The sequence below is a fragment of the Botryllus schlosseri genome, chromosome 14 (genome assembly GCF_051294905.1).
Source record: "Botryllus schlosseri isolate E-star chromosome 14, Bs_hap1, whole genome shotgun sequence".
Taxonomy (NCBI): Eukaryota; Metazoa; Chordata; class Ascidiacea; order Stolidobranchia; family Styelidae; genus Botryllus; species Botryllus schlosseri.
Genome location: NC_137249.1, coordinates 23,658,346 through 23,679,058, shown reverse-complemented (window position 1 = coordinate 23,679,058; position 20,713 = coordinate 23,658,346). Strand labels below are relative to the sequence as shown.

Sequence of the window (20,713 nt, the reverse complement as noted above, 5' to 3'; positions counted from 1 at the left end):
TTAAATATAGCGTATATGATTTCAATATTTGTTGAGTTTCGGGAATGATTTGAAAGTGATTTAATCTGCCGAAGATTATTCGCTTCTGTAACCAACCAAGAGTTTTCAGCTCTTCATTTATATGGTGAGAATTTATTTGTAGATTATCTTGTGATCACCCTTTTGCTATTGACGTTGTGACGGATAATAGAGTACATAGAAGTATCCAAATATAAAAAAAATCAAAATTAATCAATATAGTCCTACAGATCAGAATGTTGTACTACGCGTTGCATTTCTACGTTAGTGTCATGCCTAAAGATTTAGAATCGGTTCACCGTGACATTCGATTTATTGTGGACAGAAATAAAGCCTGTTTCTCAATTTATGACCGACCAAGCCTTTATATATATATGCATAGTTAGACTATAGCTACAGTACTTACCTATGCATATGCCAGTGAGGATAAAGCTAATATATGTCGCCATTCGTTCATGATGTGATAATCCAAATAAAATTGTGTTTCGTCAAGTTAGTGGTGAATTGATTCAATATTACTGATGTACTGGCCCGTAAGATCATTCAAAATGCCTTTCGCGGGCAACACTCATACATTTTGGGTGGAGGTTTTGAAGCGAGCGCGCCCCCAAGCGGTAAAGTTTTTTGCGTAGACATCAAATGAAGCGGTGTTCCGCTGTCACGTGTCTCAGGTGCTGAAATGACGTTTAAGACAAAACAAGATATCATGTATTGTATAGGATGATACGGTTTCTTTGGATTTGCATATCCATCGTATGTCTGAATAAGTGATTGGCGACCATTAGGGTATTAGCCGCACTGTAAATTGGGGAGAGATATGCAGTAGAAAAGGGGTGCATTTAAAACAAACCTGTTTTAAACAGTGTTTTAAACAAATTTCATTTTGAAAAAAAGTTAACGTTGTTTAATTATGCCATAAATGTGTAAATTCTCTCGAAAAACATGTAGTATTAGACTACTGACCATTTGTATTCAATATAGTCGAGGTATATTATATGAAATGGCTGAAACCCTCGAAATCGTCGTGGATTCGACAGTTATACCATCTAGATATATATCAATGGTACGGAATGGGCGTTCTGATGATGATTACCGCCGACTGTAAAAATGCTGCATAACGATGTAGTCCTGGTTAAGGATATTTTTGGTTTGTTTACGGATGTGATCGGAAGCCCTTTTCCTCAAAAAAGTCATATATTTACCCAGTATTTGCAATTGCCGATGACAATCCACGGTGACGTCACAATTAAAGATTCGTGGCGTCATGGTTAGTAAAAACAAACAAAAAACATTATAAACATGTTATAAACATGTTTGTTTTAAATTTATTTTTGTTTTAAATGCAACCTACAGATTGATTTAGAACAACTTCTCTAGTCCGCAAGGCGGATATGGGATAAAGTAGCAGGCCTACTTGGCGGGCCGGATCCCTAAATCGACACATTAATCGCGGGTTTATCCACCTATATACAAGAAATAAATCGAATTTAATGTAAACGTTAAGCTAAGGGCAGGGCATAGAGACCAAAAGCTGTATTCAATGAATTTATTAGCCTAATGTACTTTAATAGCTTTGAACTCTGACTGTATGCCAGACGTAGAAACCCTTAGTAAAGACTGCACGTGGACATCAGTTAGATTAGAACGAGGGTTTGTCATGTTAATGTTCATTGTCGTAAAGGTATGCAGACCGTCGGGCCACATTACCATGTAAGACATGAAAGTGTCTGCGGCCGCTTGAAATCCCGCGAGCCGTATGTTACCCGCCCCTGGTTTCTACCTTGACGTCTTTCACCGTCTATTTTCGCATCGCATGGAAGGCGGGCTCACCCATTCATTTATCCCTTTCTTTTCACTAAATCTTCCCGATTTCTCAGCCTCACATTGTTGCAAACCGAGCGTTGAAAGTAGATAGGCTACTCCACGAAGGAGTCAGACAAGTGTGAGAAATTATTACTATCGTACACCACCGCAGAATTAGCCCTGCACCATGTACATCAGTGGTTCCCAAACTGTGGTACGCGAGATCTTTTCCAATGGTACGCGAAGAGTTAGGCGGGTTTTCATGATGTTTAGTCTAAATTTTTCTGTCTTTTGCTGTGGCAAGAACCGCTGTAAGTATACAATGTAAATCACTCCGATCTGAAACTATTTCATCGCAATCAAGTACGGAGAGCAATGTTTGTTGCAATGTGTTGTTTGTGTGAAAACCCTTTCTAACGCGGTCATGCAGCTCAGCGTGTTAAAACGGCATCGTAATTCAAAACTTACAGAAAACAAAATTCCTGCCTCGCCATGGGGTGTTAGCAAGGGTTCTCGGCCTTAATGACCGTGAAGTCCTACAGCTGGAATCGCCTTGACATAATCTAAGATGTGGAGTAACACGGATAGCTTGAGCGTGCAATCTAACCAGTTCCATCTGTCAAATTAAACTGTGTTCTTGTAATTAATTGATGTTATGATACAGTAAAAATGGCATTACTGACAGCGTCATGTAATATTCACTAGCGAATGCTAGCGTGGGTAAGGAAAACGAAGGTGCGATATGATATCTAGTCAGCCCTATTATAGTTCGAGAGGATACAGGACCGGTTTAATTTAACAACGGCTGCCTTCACCTCATCATTTTCGGCCCACGCTAGCTGTGACCAGTGCAGTGGATTTTTATTTCGATGTCGAGTGTTGGGATTTAACCTATGTATATAGTCATTGTGTGCAGAGTTCATTCTTACTTCGCTACTCATGTCGCTTAGATAAACCACGCGCACGCAGCACGTGTAACGATACTATAGGTTGATTTTTGCGTTGCCGACATGTGCAGAACGGCTTGCGGTGATTGTGGGCACTCGGAAGCGGAAGTCTGCGCAAGTGCGCATTGTCGCGTACCACTGGGCTCGTTAGCTCGTGACGGCTATCGTTTTTCTTTTGATAAGTAGCCTATAAACTGTTGGGAATATAAACTTTCACTTTCGCACCTTTAATTACATTGATTGATTGATAGTTCCTTAGTTATAGGTAGAGTTGCATTTAAAACAAAAATCAATTTAAAACAAATATGTTTGAAACAAGTCCCTTGTTTAAAACATTTTTTTATTGTTTTTATTGTTTTTTAAGCCATGATGTCACGAATTATGGCTTTACATTGACAATTGAAATAATATGGTAAATATAGCTCCTTTGACGAAATATCTGTACTATCGCTGTTGTTCAACCGACTATTTTGAGGATTTCAACCATTCCACATCGATGCACGTCGGCTATATCGGGTGGTAATTGTCCGTAGGCTCATGTAACATGTTTTTGGAAAGTATTTACACAATTATGGCATACTTTTAGAACTTAAAAAACACAGAAGGCCTATGTTTAAAACACCGTTTGTTTTAAATGCAGCACTACTTATAGTCAAGGGATGTCAAACTAAAATTATGTCGCGGGCCGGATTCAAACCTTCAAATTTTTAGTGGGCAGAACCATTTGCATATCACTTGAATACTTCATTATCAAGCATATATAGAAAATAGTATATTGCAATTTTCTCACGGATCATAGGGGTTTTATTCTAACAAGTAGCAACATCGTTATTCGCGAATGATGAATTGATGATGATGATTGGTCGGTTGAATACAGTTTTGAACCACTGCTAAAACAGAGGCGGTAACGACGATATAAGTTGGTATATTTCTACGCTCCTTTTGCTTTAGTCGTAATGTGGCCTTAGCCTTGTGTATGCGGTGTGAGAAATGCAAGAGAGTAAGCTGTAAACGCGGACGTTGAAATTTGTTATATTCCTATTAAATCACGATCCAAGTTTCTCTGGATTCCAGGGACCTTTTAAGTCCGAAATGACACATCAGCGTGACCGCTGATATTTGAATTATATACGATCTAGCATTGCTATTTTCGCTTCTGTGAATAACTACTTTTTGGCCAATTTTCCAATAAAACTCTCAACTCAGTGTACATTTTTTGTCCTCTCGGAATTGGGTGTCGATGTTAGCGAAAGAAATTGCGTATTCACACACGTGTACCAACCGTGATATACGGGTGTGAATATACGCACATAGTAAACGAAACGGGAAGCTACCTCACAACAAATATTCGAAGACATCCCTCCCAATTGAGTATATTTTTTAAAGTATTCATAAATGTTGTTGCACCTGTTTTTCGTACATCATGGGACAGTCTCTATACCTGATACGTCCGTAACCCACCTCTGTTGGGAACACGATATAAATATCATAAACAAGATGATTCTACAAGTCGAACACAGTCCATACTTGATATTAGCTATTTTTTATTCGCCCCCGTTACTATATCTGTTTACAAACAACATTATTTCTGAGAAATGATTAATTTTATCAGCATCATATTGTTGTGCCGTATCGGTGTATACTAGTTACGAAATATGACATCTTACCAAATGGCAACCCTGTGATTAAGACCCCTTGCTTTGAAGGGTTAGAATGTGCAGAGTTATACTATAAATGAAATATATCTAATAACATTCTTAGATATAGCGTCAGCCGAGCTTATGAAGCACAGGAAATAAAACTAGTATGGCTATTGTCGCTTAGTGTTGTGATTATAAAGGACTATCTGAGTTGGTTCTCCAATTACAGTGACGGTACTATTAAGTATCCGTAATTAAGATACGTTACAATAATATTCTTATAGCTATTCGTTTGTTATAACAATGATGTCTATCCATGTCTTCGAATCGTTTCAAAGTAGATAAGAAGAAGAATAACGGTTATGCTTTGTTTTCGGCTATGGTTCGTTTTAACGTATCGCACAGGAAACAGTAAAACAAAAGGCCTATACAACGCGGATTAGTAGTTACGTCTAAACGTCAGGGGCGGGACTCAATGTGCTATTCGATCGATGGTACATTCCAGAGAACGTCGTATCAAGAAAAATGAAGACTAGTTTGCGGCCGGTTGTAATATGTCATCAATATTTCCATGTCTTCGGAGTATTTTTCACGGATTTCTGTAGTCCTTATGCCCGGTTTGTAGATACACAAAAGGTTATATAGGGTTACACACAGATGTGCGAGCACTAGGGTTTATGATTGTGCAAAAGTGCATGAATACTATCGCCCATTAGACACAGTAGTTAAGCCGCGGGATTGTAATAGTAGAATATACTATTCCAGTATTTTGCTTAGCGCCGGATTTATACGATAAGGCTAAGGGAATCGATTTCACTGCATGCCGATTACCATCACCGGCACGGAGCGCGTAATAGTGATTAACAGGAGTCGCAAAATTCGATGTGATAGACGGGTTAGCCAATGGTTCGATGGTTGAGGTGCAAGTTATCGCTTGAGATCGACAACTAATATTAGTAAGCGCACTTTATATGAATTCTATGGTTGTTTACTAAGTTACTAGATCATGTAGTATAGTCCCATCGCCAGGGAAAAGATGGTTCAACAACGAAGTTTGGCGCGTGCTGACAGATGACAACGGGTTATTTTAAATGCCATTTTCATACTCTACGGATAAATCTTAGTGAGCTGAATCTATTTCTTCGCGATCAGGCCTAGGCCTCCCGCAATGCTAAGCATACGGTCATCCGAAACAAATTCATATCTTCGAGCCTACAATGTACTGGGTAATATTCCTTGCAGCATGTCGTAAAACTGATACATTGCTTAAGTCGGGACATGGTGTTTAGCTTTTGTGAAAATCTTTTACGCATTCATATGGTTGGCCAGCGTGAGATGAAACAGACAGGTAGCAGGGCTATTACTATTAGTCTGGCTGTGGCGTGGTATGCCCTACCTACGATATAATATCATCGGTCTTTGACCGTTTGCGATGACTCATGTGACACTATTTCTTTCTCCTCGGTACCCTATAACCCCGAATCAATGTAAGTTTGTTTGTTTGTTTTTGGGGTATTCATGGTGTTTGTCGACTACTATGGTCATTTACACCAGGGCGATATTCTTTGTATTTTCCGTAACTGCCGACTTATAGTACGGCCCACCTCTAGGCTTTTGTAAGACACCGCTAACGCGGATGAGGTGGCGAGGAGGAGCCTAGGTAAACCTCCAACATTTAGATATGATATATAGATAATATGATATGATATAATAGATAGATAATATGATATGATAGATAAAATATATAGATAATAATCAATGTAAGTGAACGATCTATATAGATCGAACAATTCCTACGTTACCGCCGGCACGTTGCTGCAAATGACTGTTGTAGGAAGGGTATATTGTTGCATATGCTTGAAACTTTAATATTCCTTCATTAGTTCTAGTGCGAATATGTACCGGTATGTATAGTTTGTATACTGTATACTGTTAGCCGACATCGTGCTGCGAGGGTCACGTGTACTGATGTTTCGCGATAGTTGTAGTTGGTCCTCTGACGCCGCATTTAGTGTCGCCAAAACCAGGTCAGTTATCTTAAATTGTAGCTGTGGTATATCCTATTTGATATAGTTCAAATGTGTGATAAATTTCCAACTTTGCGGTGGGAGTATATGAAGAAGAAAAGTTCGAATCATCATCAAACAGTAGGCCTATATTCATACGGTGTTTTAAAACGGCATGGGGAAATATACTAAATAATAGGCCTAGATTCCAGGTGATCTGTCCTCGCAATTACTTGACATGCCACTCGAGCAGCTATTAGTTAAGTAAACTTTAAACAAAATGTTTCTCAAGTAATATCACTGGTACGTATGTATAATGGTATAATGTATATGTATGTAGGTAGGTTTATACGGACTTCTCGCCATGTGATCAGTGGATGTCATTTCGTACAAAGCTTAGAACTAAAGTCGGCAATTCTTCAAGTCAATACACCTGGAATCATATAAAAATAATATCGGCCGGGTGTAAAATTACCAATGTAACCGACACATCATGAATACAAAAAAAAAACTGAAATGTAATGCGGTTCAGGCAGTGCTTGCAATTAGATAAATATCAGGTGGTTCCATTCGATCATGTCTTCGAGAGAACTGCTGCAGTTCTATTCCACGGGAAGCAGTTGAAATTTCACTTTTGCACTGTCAACATTCTAACAACTTCTTCTTATTCGTTGTTAGGAGTGCCAGTTCGCGGTTATCACGAGATCCAAAAAGTCCTGACATTAACCGCGCGGATCTAAGACCATTTCCTATTAGGAAACCAATATAGCCGAATCAGAGCACAGACAAACAAGTTTCCCATCGCAGTGATTTGATAGTCAGGAGTAATGACAAATGGGAAGGTGAATAATCTTGCTTTTCGCGAGCGAGAAAACAAAATCTGCCTACTTATTGCGGAAACAATAGAAGCGAACTATACGCGCGAGAGACGTAGACTGCATGGCATATACAGGAAGACGGGCTATGTACAGATTGGCACGAGGGCCGAACCGTTTTTGTACAAGTGTGCGGATATATATGACTAATAAAATTGCACGACCAGAGGAAAACACAGCCTTTTTCGCGCCGTAATCTCTTGTCGCCGCGACCGTCACGAGGAAGTGCGTAGTATATTCTCAGAGTGTATATAAATTAACTAACTTTTAGTCCGTAATTGATATTCTGATGCAAATGGCCCGTGGTGATTATCATTAACTTACTGGTTAGATCGCTGCGTTAAATTATATAATTAGGAGATATAACGGCAGAATGGCGGCAAATTATATCGAAATTGCCTTCTAATGAACTCACATCCACTTGAATGAGAATACGTTAGTTCGCCGAACGGGGTCTATAGACGTGTTTCCACGAGTGTTCGTATAATGACCGACATTGACTGTCAGCTAATCAACTTTGGGATTAACGCCTCTTCCCTCGTTTTCAGCGTTAGTGACGCCCGGCAGTGCAAATATGGACGCGTTAGACTTAACCACGGGCGAACGCATAGCAGGGATTAAGTTTTCGCCGAAAGGAAGTCGCAGAAAAGCGGCGACACCTCAACGAAGACAGCACGGAGAAGGGGACAGTAGCGGTAATTCGGATAAGAATTCCGACAGTGGGAAGACAGATAATGAAAGCTTGGATGGAGATGACAACCAGGCAGAGTCCAGATCGTCTGTAACTCCCCCTAGACCTCCAAGTGAAGGATCAGCCAAGCCGGAAGACTCTAATCAAAGCATACCGGCTTCTAATGGTCTTCCAATACCGCAAGTGCCGAATCTAAGCTCAATGATCGGGGATTTGGCGAAAAAATACCTCCAAGGCCGGGAAAAGCTAGCAGCTATGACAGTTAGAACGATGTTAGACCGTGGCCATCATTTATTACCGAATTCGAATCAAGGATACCGCGCCAGCCCACCTCTGTCCACCGACACACCGCCCCAAGAATCCGAGTCGACGAACTCAGACTACAGACATTCCGCGATTCAGAAAGAACTACCGATGTCGCTATGGAATCCGGGCAGGGGCTTCGCGATGGATGAGCTGATGCAGCAGCGATTGCGAAGATATTTGGATGACGTGCAGCCCGCGGAGGCGCCAGGGATTCCGGAGCGCACTAAAAAGCAGAACCGCTGGGCATTCAACGTGTGGAGGGAATGGGCGAGAAAGCGCAACTCATTGGTAGGTCTCTTTCTTACTACATTTTATAATACATCGCATTGGGGCTTGTGTGTCGTAGCGTACATTCTGCGTCTTATGCGGATAAAAATGAAAATATAAAAGCCTACGATTATTACGAATATTACTAAAACCAGACCAACTATTATCGATAATATCGAGTAGGGATGGGTAAAGCCGAATACCTTAGTGATTCGAGTTTAAATCGAGTATAAGACTTTGAGTATCACTCATTCAGTAATTGATAGTAATATGTAGTGTTCATGCTACCAATACGAATATAAAGCAAGTTCTGCATCACATTAAGGCCCTAAGGTACTGCTACAGAACTCGGAATTTAAAATTGCGATAAAACATAAAATATCGATCCTTGATTACCAAAAATTGGTGTGTGCGCTTTTAATACTCAACTTCACATACTGTATAAATTTCAACATTTCACAATAATTCCTTGGGCCCGAATTGGGGGAGAGTGGTGAATCGGACGGCTAGCACGGGGCAAAGCCTGTCTCATCGAGGGATGCTGAGAAATTCTTAGCAATGCTTTATAAAGTTTCCTCAGGCCGCTAAGCACCTGCTGAAATGCTTGAAAGTTCCGATTTGTCGAGAAAGTTTACGAAATATTTGTTTGATACTAGTACGGTGCCGAATTTTTGATTTTTTCATAAATTCAGATCGTAAGTAGCATAGCAAGTAATCTAAAACTCCTATAGTAAAAACAATACGTATTTTGATATTTTTTCCGACCAAGCCTATTTCAGTACAGTTTTTGACAACACTGTGGATTGATCACGACTTCGTCAATACGGCATTGCAATCTAACGTATGCTGCGATACTACCAGTAGAGTTCTCCAGGATTCCACAGCGGAAAATAGTAACGAAACTATAATTTTCGTTGATAGCGTCATTCTTAGTGGCAAGGGGCGAATAATTCCAAAACTCGACAAAAATCATTAAATCTCGAGTCAATCATTAGAATTACTACCCGATTCAGATTTGAGTACTGGAATGATTACGATAGGCGGTAAATATTACTACGGAGGCCGACCGGTTTTCGGTTAGCCGATAATATCGAATCGATATCACACTTTGAATGAAATGTCGGTGTCGGCCATAAGAGGAAAAATATCGTCACCTTTTTTTGATATCACAACATGATAGTAGGGACTCGGAGAAGTATTATCTGCGACTGATGTATTCCTTATAGCAGGGGTTCTCAACCCGCGGCCCGCGGGCTGCATGCGGCCCGCAGACGGTTATTTTGCGCCCGCGACTTCTTTCATTATAAACGCAATTGCTACTGGCACGATATTGTTACATATTAATTTAGATACTTAGCTCTGTTATCGCACCGTCTCTGTCTCGTTTGATTACTTATTCTTTGAGTGTTCTGGTTTCTTGATATGTGCTCGTCTGTAGATTGTTATTGTTTGAAATCAATATTCGGCTAGACTCTGATTCAAGACAATTCCGTTGTGTATTAGTACACTTTTAAAGAGTGTTTCACTCTCCGCGAATGGTTTGAACAAATACGTGAACATGAAACCGTCAATTAAACGGCAGGAACTGGGTTTGTAACTCTGTGTGGAACAATCAATTTGCTTTCTCAGATGTAAATGGAAAACCGATGTGACAATTTGTCGTGGATCAGTTGTCGTAACGAAGCGTAGAAACTTAAAATTATACCACGACACTTTCTTCTGAAGTTATACGTATCGCCTGATGTTAGAAAAAATATTGCTAGCTAGTTGTCAATCCCACCAATCCATATTTCGATGCATTGTTAAAATTGTCGACGATGCTACAGACGCATGGTTCAAAATTGCTTAGAATATCGCTAAATCTACGAAATTTGCCAGAGAAGGTGTCATTTCAATAAAACTCTGAGATACTGTGCGAAAATTCGCTGCTTGCGGAACTTAGCCGCAAGGACAACATCACCTGACAAATTTTGAAGCTATATTTGTCAGAGTCATAGTGACCAGAAGAGTAACAGCAATGTCAGCTGATCTTTCATCGCATGTTCTGAAATACGTTGCCGCGTAGACTACTTTAGTCTAGCATTGGACGAATCCACTGACTCCACAGACATTGCATAGCTAATTATCTGGGTGCTTTTTATCAGAGTGGCAATGCTGGCAGGGCAAACGCGGGGAGGGACCAGCGAAAAACATCAACTTAATAAAGCTGACTTCTATCTCTATGACTATTGGTGCAGAACTCCAGCCACGTAAGGAAACGAGTAGGGTTGATTGGTTTGTTCAGAAATGACACGAACGCCAGACTTCTTCTCATATCACTGAGAGCTCAAATGGATATGGCCTCTGTAACGAAAAAGTTACCGTAATTTTATACTTGCTCGCTCACTAGTGCGAAGCGGATCGACAAATTCTCTGGTCCGGCTCCGATCCGGTTGTTCAATTCTCTGGTCCGGCTCCGATCCGGCTCCAGCCGTATCAGGAAATAAAGTACTGATCCGGCTCCGATCTGGTCCGGCCAAAAATGAAAAAGTCCGGCCAGAAATCCGGCCCTACTCGGTACGGAGGTTCCGTGAATTGTTAAATATGCCTCGTTTATGTTCACACTGGCTTGGAGGTTACTTACGTGTGGTTGGTTGGTAGTTATATAGTTATAAAAGTCCTGCTTATCCATAACGATTCTGGCCGGATCCAAAAAGTAGTGACCCGGCTCCGGCCGTAACAGAAAAAGTACTGATCCGACCCCGATCCGGTCCGGCCAAAATTGTAAAAATCCGGCCGGATATCCTATCCGGCTCCGGTCCATTCTCCGCACTAATAGCAATGAGCGTAAATTAAAGCTCTTTGAATAAATGCTCTGAAATTTTGGAAATGCGCCAGAAGCTGGATACCAGAAGATGTTGATTGAGATTGCATTGACTTTGAATCACTTTGATTAAAGCTGAATTGGCCCAATAGCACTGCTGAAACCTGCATTAGAAGCATCGGGTTGTCGGATTGAGCTTGACTGCCCCGAAATCTTTCGTCAGCTGATGAAAGAGGCACAACATTTTCCCTTGCGCTCTGCTTTTTGATCTTCATTAAATACATAATCCATCGGTGCCATCATTTTTCTTAAGCCGCATTGAAGTGCAATTTTATTTTTCTCTTTGCTGTCGCAGCTGAAGATGTCACAAAGCTTATCAATATCTTGCAAGAGCGTGGTTTCCATTTTTTTTTATAAGAATTCGATCTAGATTTATTGGGAGACCTAGTTAGTTCAACTAAATTTTAACATCAGGTGATTGACTTTTCGCGCAATAGGCAACCCTACCCCTAGGTTGATATAAAGATCACCTGCTCCTTTAAACAAGATTTTGTTGATAAAGCAGCAATGTAACAAACAGTCACATGCTAATTGGCATTGCAAACTTGGTACAACCAATCAACATTTTTATCAGCAGTCAAAGCATCAACAATTTGCTTGTCAGTTTTCTTTCTGTACATTTTCAAGACAAAGTTCTATGGAAGTGAGATAGAAACATGTGGCTTCCGCAGATTTTAATCCCAAAACTGGCTTTCTAGCATAAGCGGTTATCAAACATTTCTTAACAGCCAGACTGTTCAGAGTCAAGTGTACCTGTTTGATGCTGGTGTGATCAGACTAGATGACCTTCACGGTCTTATCGATCATTCCTATCTAATACCGAATACTGTGCACGCATATTTTCTGTACCACCATCACTGCCGTTTGTTATGTATTTTGGTTCGATGAAAATAAAGACTCTCTCTCTCTCTCTCTCTCAAGAAATGACAAAATTAGCTATTTTCTGCTTGTTTGGTGAAATTGCTCGACCGCTAGAGGGCGCATGAGCATGAAATCATGATAGAAGTTATTAATTTTAGATTTGGGACCAAATATCAAAGGCATTTTTTGAAATTCAAATATTTCTTTTTTTCGCTCCACCCTATTATCGGTGAAAGTGGTAGTCGCAGGTTGTACCGGTATCGGCTCAATAATCCGATATTGGCCAGTTTATTGAAAAAAATATGTTGTTTGTAGTATTCATGTAATAGGTTAATTATTAGTTAGTTTGTAGTATTTGTGGTGTTTATCGATTACTATTGTCATTTTCACCATGCCGATTTCCTTTCATAGCTGTCAACTTGTAGCACGGCCACTTATAGACTTTTATAAGTCACCCCTTACACAGACCATATGGCGAGGAGGAGCCTAGATAAACCTTCAACACTTCGGTAGGAATTTTGGAGTCGACCTCTGTCGGACTCGAACCCGCAACCGGTGTTGCAGCCGTAGATCATACCACTGCGCTATTTCGCCAAATTCAAAAAATATAAACTGTTTCGAGCCAATAGGAGCCGCATGATAAACGCACTATAAATTGTATACCATTGCGAAACGTTAATTTCGCTAGACACAAACATTGCTCCGGATTTCGCACTTTGTTATAGTCAAACCCCTTTGATATTTCTAATACAAATCGGATATTTATCTTTTTCATCCGTTTGATTACGAAACACTATCGGCGTTGTGACACTTATTCGGCACGACTGCGAATCGATGGAAATTACTGATGTTCTGTTGCGTATAATTGCAATTGACTTATATCGTATATATTCGTAACGACAATAGCGCGCCTTGTCTCTATCACAGTTCATTGCGAATCACTGATGTGATATAATATCACGTCCTAAAGCTTGACTATCTTTTGTTATAGGTATGTAATTGGCGATTGGTTTAACTATCGTTTGAGGCCGAGGCCTCACACCATTTTTCCTAATGTCGCACTAAAGAAGCCTCGCCTGTCATTGAATGATATCGCCACATAATCACTAGGAAGATCAGGCTATTATGTTCGATATGTGGATCCAGTTTTAACGAATTATACTCGTATTCCGGATGTACGCAATGAATTTAATGTTTGCACACTATGCTATTGAACGGTAGGCTAATTTATGTAAGCACCACAAAGAAATTAATGTTTTTAGTGAGTTTCGATACGGTTATTCGTTATTATCAGTTTAGAATAGAAATATCTATTAAATTTAGGTTGTGTATCTTTGCACCATCGATTCGTTAAATAATATGCCACAATTCCTATAGCTACACGGATCGTTCTGGCACTTCGTCCACAATAAATAGTAACACTCGATAAGAAATCGATTTGCGATGTTGCGTTATAAATTAATCGAACTTGGGCGTTTCCAAATTGTTTGGTATTTTTCTTCGCCGACCGCAATGAAAATATTACTAAATACGACAAATTCAAACGACAGGTAAAGTACACCGTCCGCTCCATCCGGGAATTGACGAAATCGACTCAATGTAGACTCTATTTGACGTAGTCCCATCTCGTTTCGCCCTAAAATGAAAGTGACACGTGTATTATTACCCTTGAAATTGGTTATCAAGTATTGCGGTAAACATGATTATTGGTCAACATGTTTGAAGAATGTCCCACTATCGAATGTTCCACCCTGCCAACGTAAACAATAAACATCTTTGTCACCTTGTAAAATCAAAAATATAGATAGGCCTGTGCCAGCTAACTGCAGAAAATATTGAAGCGACTGCGATACTGTCTGAGTGACGGCGTGACATCGCAGCAGCTAAACTGGGTCGGCGTGTCTATAGAAGAGTTGGAGAACTAGAACATATTCAGGTTTTCCAAATTAGATTAGAATAAGGATTACAGCCACACCGTATTTCAAATTACACGAGAACTAGACTTTTTCAAATTTGATTACAATTAGAATTACTAAACTCGCTAAGCTTGGAAATTGAATCCAGTTCCGTTGATATCATAACAGAGATCATTCTCATAAGCATGAAAATGGCGAATATCTGTACACTAAGCTTGGCTCGTTTCGTGTAGCTTTTTCAGGAGAACGAGAGCGTGGAATAGAATTAGAATTAAAGCTTAAAACATTCCACATATTAGATGAAAATTAGAAATTGAGCAATGAAACATTTCAGAAATTAAGATTATATTTAGATTTCCGGCATTTCGCTCTAATTAGTTCGATTGTGGGACCCACAATGGGATATGATCAAATGAATATGATTTAACGCACAATGCGTCGTGTAAGCAAGTAACGACTCAACTAAACTCCAACAACCGACATTGAGACAATTCGGGAGTACCAGTGTATCAAGCAGACAAGAATTAAATGTCTAATTTCGCACTTCCATCAAAATGACTGTGCCAAAACCTGGCTGACGAAATATTGTCAGCAAGGGAACGTGACTTGTGGCCCTTGTGGGCACCGAAACAATTCTTCTATATAGGATGACAGCGTGGGTTTCCTCGTCTAATCGTGAGGAGATATGGCGTTTGGCATATTTGGAAAATTAGAATTATAATTTATTCGCGGCCCATCTAAAATAGCGTCGCGACGCAGGTGGGTCAATAGCCACCGGTTGAGAAGCATTGAATTATCCAACTAGAATTATCTACCAATCCAAGTCTGTTTATACCCCGTGAAATTCATCAGGGCGGTTTTTGGCATAACCATCGTTTTGAAATCCATATATATGCAAAGGTGTTGCCTACTTTCTTTTGAGACTCTGTTACGCGGAATGTGGATGTCACATCGGCCAGTAATTCCGGCGAAATCGTCACAGCCATGGGCAGCGCGATGCCCTTATCGGGACCATGTAATATTGCTTTGGAATGGCACGCCTCCGTTATTAGTAACGTATAACTATGTTGCAATTTCTATAGGTCTGAGACACATCGTCCTAAACAGAAAACATTGCTTGAAAAAAAACTAGAGTGACAGTGGGACGTGCTAACGTCGATAGACTATATTATCCCATATCGTTTCTTGCTAGGGTACTTTTCAACTATAGTCTTGAATGAAGTGGAAAGGTCATAAAAATCAGACCGAAATAGCCCATAAAGCTTCTTGCTAGGGTGCTATTCAACTTCAACTATCCAACTTCTTTTTCATCTTACAGCATGTGACCGGCTTGAGGAATCGCTACATTATTTGTTCTATTGTAAGATTATACGTATCACCCCTACTCAGCTAGCGCCCACTTTCCCGTATATGAAATATACTTTATTGCGTAGGCTGATATAGCTCACGTCATCTGTTTACGTCGTGTATTTTCTCCTTAGGAGGATAGCTTCATTGGACCATATAAAGGTGTTCCGCTCGACGTGGGACAAGCAGGAGAAGAAGAACTGGACTACTGGCTATGCAAATTTGTCATGGTAAATCACACTTTTAATCGCCATTATCTGGTATGAGTAACGGTAATTGTTGCATTAGTGTTTTGCTGACACGACCGATCGCTTTGTAACAAGGTTTGTATAGTTTGAGACGAGGGCGTAATAGCCAGATCGAAAATGAATTGCTAGTTTGTCATGAACTAATGTGTTATCGCGTCGCGTAAATATAATTTCTACCGCGTTGGAAACGAGCCGCGGCTGGTGATGGGTTTTCAAGTCATTGACTTGAGTATTGCTTCCTGTAACGATACATTGATGGAATTCGATGATGGCTTGCTGCGTGGGTTTCTCGAGAGATTAATGCCCGGTGATATTGCGTAAAATTCTGATTTCGTAATTTTGCGTCTGTTTTGAATTGGACAGCGATCCTAAGCTTTATGGCGATTAACAGTCAACATATGCAATTGCATTTGAAATGACAAAGTGGCGTGTTCGTTTTTGATTTTTAAGGCCCTAGTTTCAGCAGTATGCGTCAGCCATCAAGATGCTATTTTGCTCATGTGATTTAAAATATTTACCCCAGTTCTCGATGAATATATATGCTGGATTTTTATCACAAGACATATTTGATCACCATTCGATTTTGACTGAGTGATTTTGGCTCGATTTGAATCGGATTTGGATTGATGAATTCAGCTAACTATGAATATACTTTTACTTGAAGTAATTTTAGACTGCATTGAAAAGAACGGATTTCACTCTGTAGAAGGCGTGATGTTGTATGATAGCTTGCTGGAGCTGTAGTCTGAGCTCCATCTAAGTTGTGAATAGGTAGGTATACTTAACTTGCAGTGGCGGACACACGGGCCTGCGTTAGTCCTTAATCTGACAACTCAACTAGAATGCGACGACAGTATTGCCTCAGATAGATATATTGGTCGAATGGATGGAATTTACAGTACGATATGGCGGAATGATTCTGCGCATCATTTAAATACACGGGCTTATATGTGTCAAGTCACGTGGTAACGAGAAGAAAGACATAAGTCACGTGATATACAGAGATGGGCGATGTACCAATAGCACCATAACGAGATGGTATGGTATGGTATGAAATGAACCGCTAGAGGGCGCAAGGTGACTTACAACTGGTACAGGAGTAGAATTTTACGCTGCTGCTTCCGCTTCTACTTCAATAGATTTCTTGACCACTTTGATTACATCTATGGTCAGTACGGAATAATGACTTTGGATGTAATCGAAATCTGGGTTCACATTCAGTACATGATTCGCGATGCAAATCAGGTAAAGGTGAAGCAAGATGTCGATTAGATCCGAAGTCATTATTCCGTTCTGTCCAGTCGTAGGCTACGAACCTCTCACCACTATTATACTCTATACTCCGTATATACTTTAAGCTTTTATCTGTTATTAGTGCTCTTAAAATGTAAGAAGACGATATATATGTGCTTGAAGCTGATTTGTGCGAACCGTTCGCTGATATGACTGTATCGTTTTAACCCTAATTTATTTTCCTCAGGAAATACGTCGCAAAGACGGCAACCCCTACCCGCCACACACCTTAATGCAGATCGTGATGGGTATTCAGCGCTACCTCCGCCAGCAAGCCGGCAAGCCCACGATATGCATCTTAGACAGAAGCAACGCAACTTACAGCAACTTCCGCGCCATCTTAGACTACCGCATCAAAGAACTCACCAGCATCGGATCTCCAGCGCTGAAAAGCGCGTCGCGCACTCCTGCGTTCGGGGAAGTACATTCAAAATACGACGACGCTCACAAGGGAGATCTAAGAAACTTCCCGGCCGCCGGTAGCAAGGAATACAATAATTGGAAAGACGGAATCCTCAACACTGACACGGCGCAAGGCTTGCTGAACGCGGTGTTCTGGCACAACTATAGCACATTCGGAATCCAATACATCGACGACCATTGGAACTTGCGAGCCGAACACTTCCAAATTCAAGGAGCCAACGATACCAACGAACCCATGTGTCTAGAATTCAACCCGTCGGTGATTACTGGTGGTACGGCGAAGCAAAATGGCATGAGGGTGGCGCACAAGAAAATTTATTCCGACACAGACAAAGATATCTTCAACGCTTACAGAAAGTATTTGAGCAACATCCCAAAGAGCGGGCCTTTCTACCGACACCCAGTCGACCCCACAATCGTAGATAGATCTATCAAATTCTCGGATCAATGGGTGGGTAAAAACCGCTTGCGCGCGATGTTAAAGCATCTGATTGAGATTGGCAACAACGCGAACCGTTTAAAATCACTTAAAGCGTCGAACAGACGCACGGACTTGTCCGCTAGAGGATACGTGACTCCAATGGTGCAATTATCTTCGCACGCGCCTGATTTCCCGCCCGCCGCTGCGTTACAGGAGAACGCCGAACTCATCAAACCGTTTTTAAACCTCCACCAAATGAAGCCTGTCGGCAAACGAGAGGCGGACCGTGACTCAAATGAGGATCATGAGTCAACGGGCGCGCCGTCACCGAAAATACCGAAGTCTGTTGTTAGCGAACCGAAGAGTTCATTCGAATCGGGAAGTAATATGTCGATTGACGACGCCGTTTTGGAGATAACCGTTCCGAAAACCATCAAATCAATCGTGGTCATGAAAGCAGGAAAAAAGATCACTTTTGAATTGGAATGAGTCGTTACCCAATTTATTTGCGTTAAATTCCATATTTCGGCCCGTCCTATTATTATCGCCGCGATATCGGTCACCAGAGATAAAATAAATATCAGCCATTTTGGTGACACCACGACATATGACATTCGCCGTTGTCAGTGCAATATTGCTTAGGGCCATGTGCCACAAACCCATGTGCCACTGTTGAAATGTCAGTTGTATAGTAATTAGAACGACGGAGTAACACTCATATCATGCTGTGGTCTGTTCGGCATTACAGTCGCAATTTCATATCAGTTTGATTTCGACTTGTGACTTGGGTCGCCTTGACTGGGAATCGCTGGGTTATCTATAAGACAATGCGCCACGTTACAAAATCGGCTGGTCATTTGGAATCGCTGTATGATTCATAGGTTGCTCATTCACTGATTTGTTGCATTTTCGTTATTCGAAGATAGATTTATATAGGCTGAATCATTGTAATAGGGTGAATGCTTAGTCTGGCCTGGCGCTATATATCAAACTGCATGGGTCCAATATGTAATAAGTCCAATACTTTTCCGATATTGAGACACTCAACGAAACAAAATATGCATACAACATGTAAGACTATTTTTTCCTTCTGCGATATAGAGTTCTTATTTTTCTTGTGTTGGTTCGTCAATATGTCATGAAAATATTCTGTTTGTCATGCGTGTACTTGCCTTGTGCTTCAGAATTTGAGACTATCTGTGACTTATTCACAGGCATACAACTTGCGAAACTTTACTTCATAGCGTTTCGTTTATATATTTCGTCTTTTTTGTTCGCCCTTTATTCACATTCATAAGAAGTAATAAAGTTACGCGTTGCAGATGTATTCGATTCACTTCGTAATTACGATGGAATAGATTTCGAAGTCGCATATAGTATTAGGGATGGTGTGGGGTCCATTTTAACATTTCAGGGGTACGCATTCGCAAACGAACAAGTTAACGTAATAGGTTTTATCGTCTGAAGATTGTTTGTGTAATAAACAGTGTTTCCAGTAATCTTAACATCAACAATCAAAAGTCCTGGGAATTCTAGTGAGAACATTGGAAATTCCACTCAAAACTAAAAGGCACATTGTGAAGCGATGAATTATACTGCATTTTAAGAATGTCGCTTGACATATCACGCTGTTTTAGTTGCTGATAACACTGGTCAACACACATTTTGGTACCAAGAAAGTTTCAACGGTTGTAGGGTATTTTTAGGTCGCTGAATACAAAAAAGACATTAGTTTTCTTGAATTTGTTAGATAAATATTCCATATATTTGGTCCGAAAAGTGCTAAAAATACGCAAATTGTGACATAAGTAAAAATGCTCTTTGTATACTACGGATCTTTGTGTACCACGGTTTTAGGACATTCTGAATCCGAAAATAACATTAGTTTTTCCGAATAGACCCTATTCTTTGAGATATTTTACATTATTTTTTGGAAACGTGCTCAAAATACGTAAATTTTGGCATAGGTAAATTTCACTTTATATACTACAACTTCGATGAGTTCACATATGTCTCTTCCAGTGTGTGCATACAGTATAGTTCTATTTCTGAAGCGATATCGTTGAAGACGCAATCGTTACCACAGAAAGCCTTGAAAATCAAGCAAAAAGTATAAAAATTAGTTGATATTAATGGTGAACAACATATTTTTTGTAAATCAAAAACAGGTGCCGCCAAAGCCCAAACACTAGGCTCAGTAACGCTCAAAGTTCAGTTAGTAAGCTGTCAAGGCACGCTAATCAATCATATACCTCCATTTGCAGTAAAAGCCCTACGATGTCTTTGCAGTAAAATGTTCATCTGTTTGGCTATAATACGGAAGTAATTCTTTCTTTGTTGTACGGTAATGTTATTCAAGCTCCAGTTCCGGGGCAGGTTTTGTATTTGAGTCGGCTTCTTCCTCAGAGTGAGGCACAGGTCGCCGAGAATATTCTAAATCTGCGTAATTCCAAGTATTCTACTTACGACGATAAAATAAAATAAATGAAAAAAATCGATATCTTAAAAAGTAGAGGCTATTCAGAGAAACGGATGTTATTTTCGAACTCAGCAGCCCAAGCATATCTAGAAACATGAAAATATCTTTGGCACTCCAAAAAAATTTTTTTTATTGGCCAGTGTAATGCAATGGCTTGCTCATGTCACTACCACACTGCTTATATATCCCCTTGCAGTGGTAGAATTATCTATGCCCGATCAGATCGAAATGATAAATTTGCTAGGAATTGGAATTTTTAATTATCGTGACGTGACAAATTGGTGTTCACAGAGAACCTGCGATAACAGC

At 40.3% G+C, this 20,713-nt stretch overlaps 1 protein-coding gene across 1 annotated transcript; it reads left to right on the top strand.

The window, feature by feature from the left end:
- Positions 1 to 6,185: 6,185 nt before the first annotated feature.
- LOC145455560 (uncharacterized) lies at positions 6,186 to 19,248 on the top strand. Its single transcript, XM_080333546.1, has 4 exons — positions 6,186 to 6,435; positions 7,838 to 8,574; positions 15,675 to 15,770; positions 17,269 to 19,248. Exons 2-4 carry the CDS (start codon positions 7,864 to 7,866, stop codon positions 18,412 to 18,414), a joined length of 1,953 nt encoding a protein of 650 aa, XP_080189672.1. The 5' UTR covers positions 6,186 to 6,435; positions 7,838 to 7,863; the 3' UTR covers positions 18,415 to 19,248.
- The last annotated feature ends 1,465 nt before the right edge of the window (positions 19,249 to 20,713 follow it).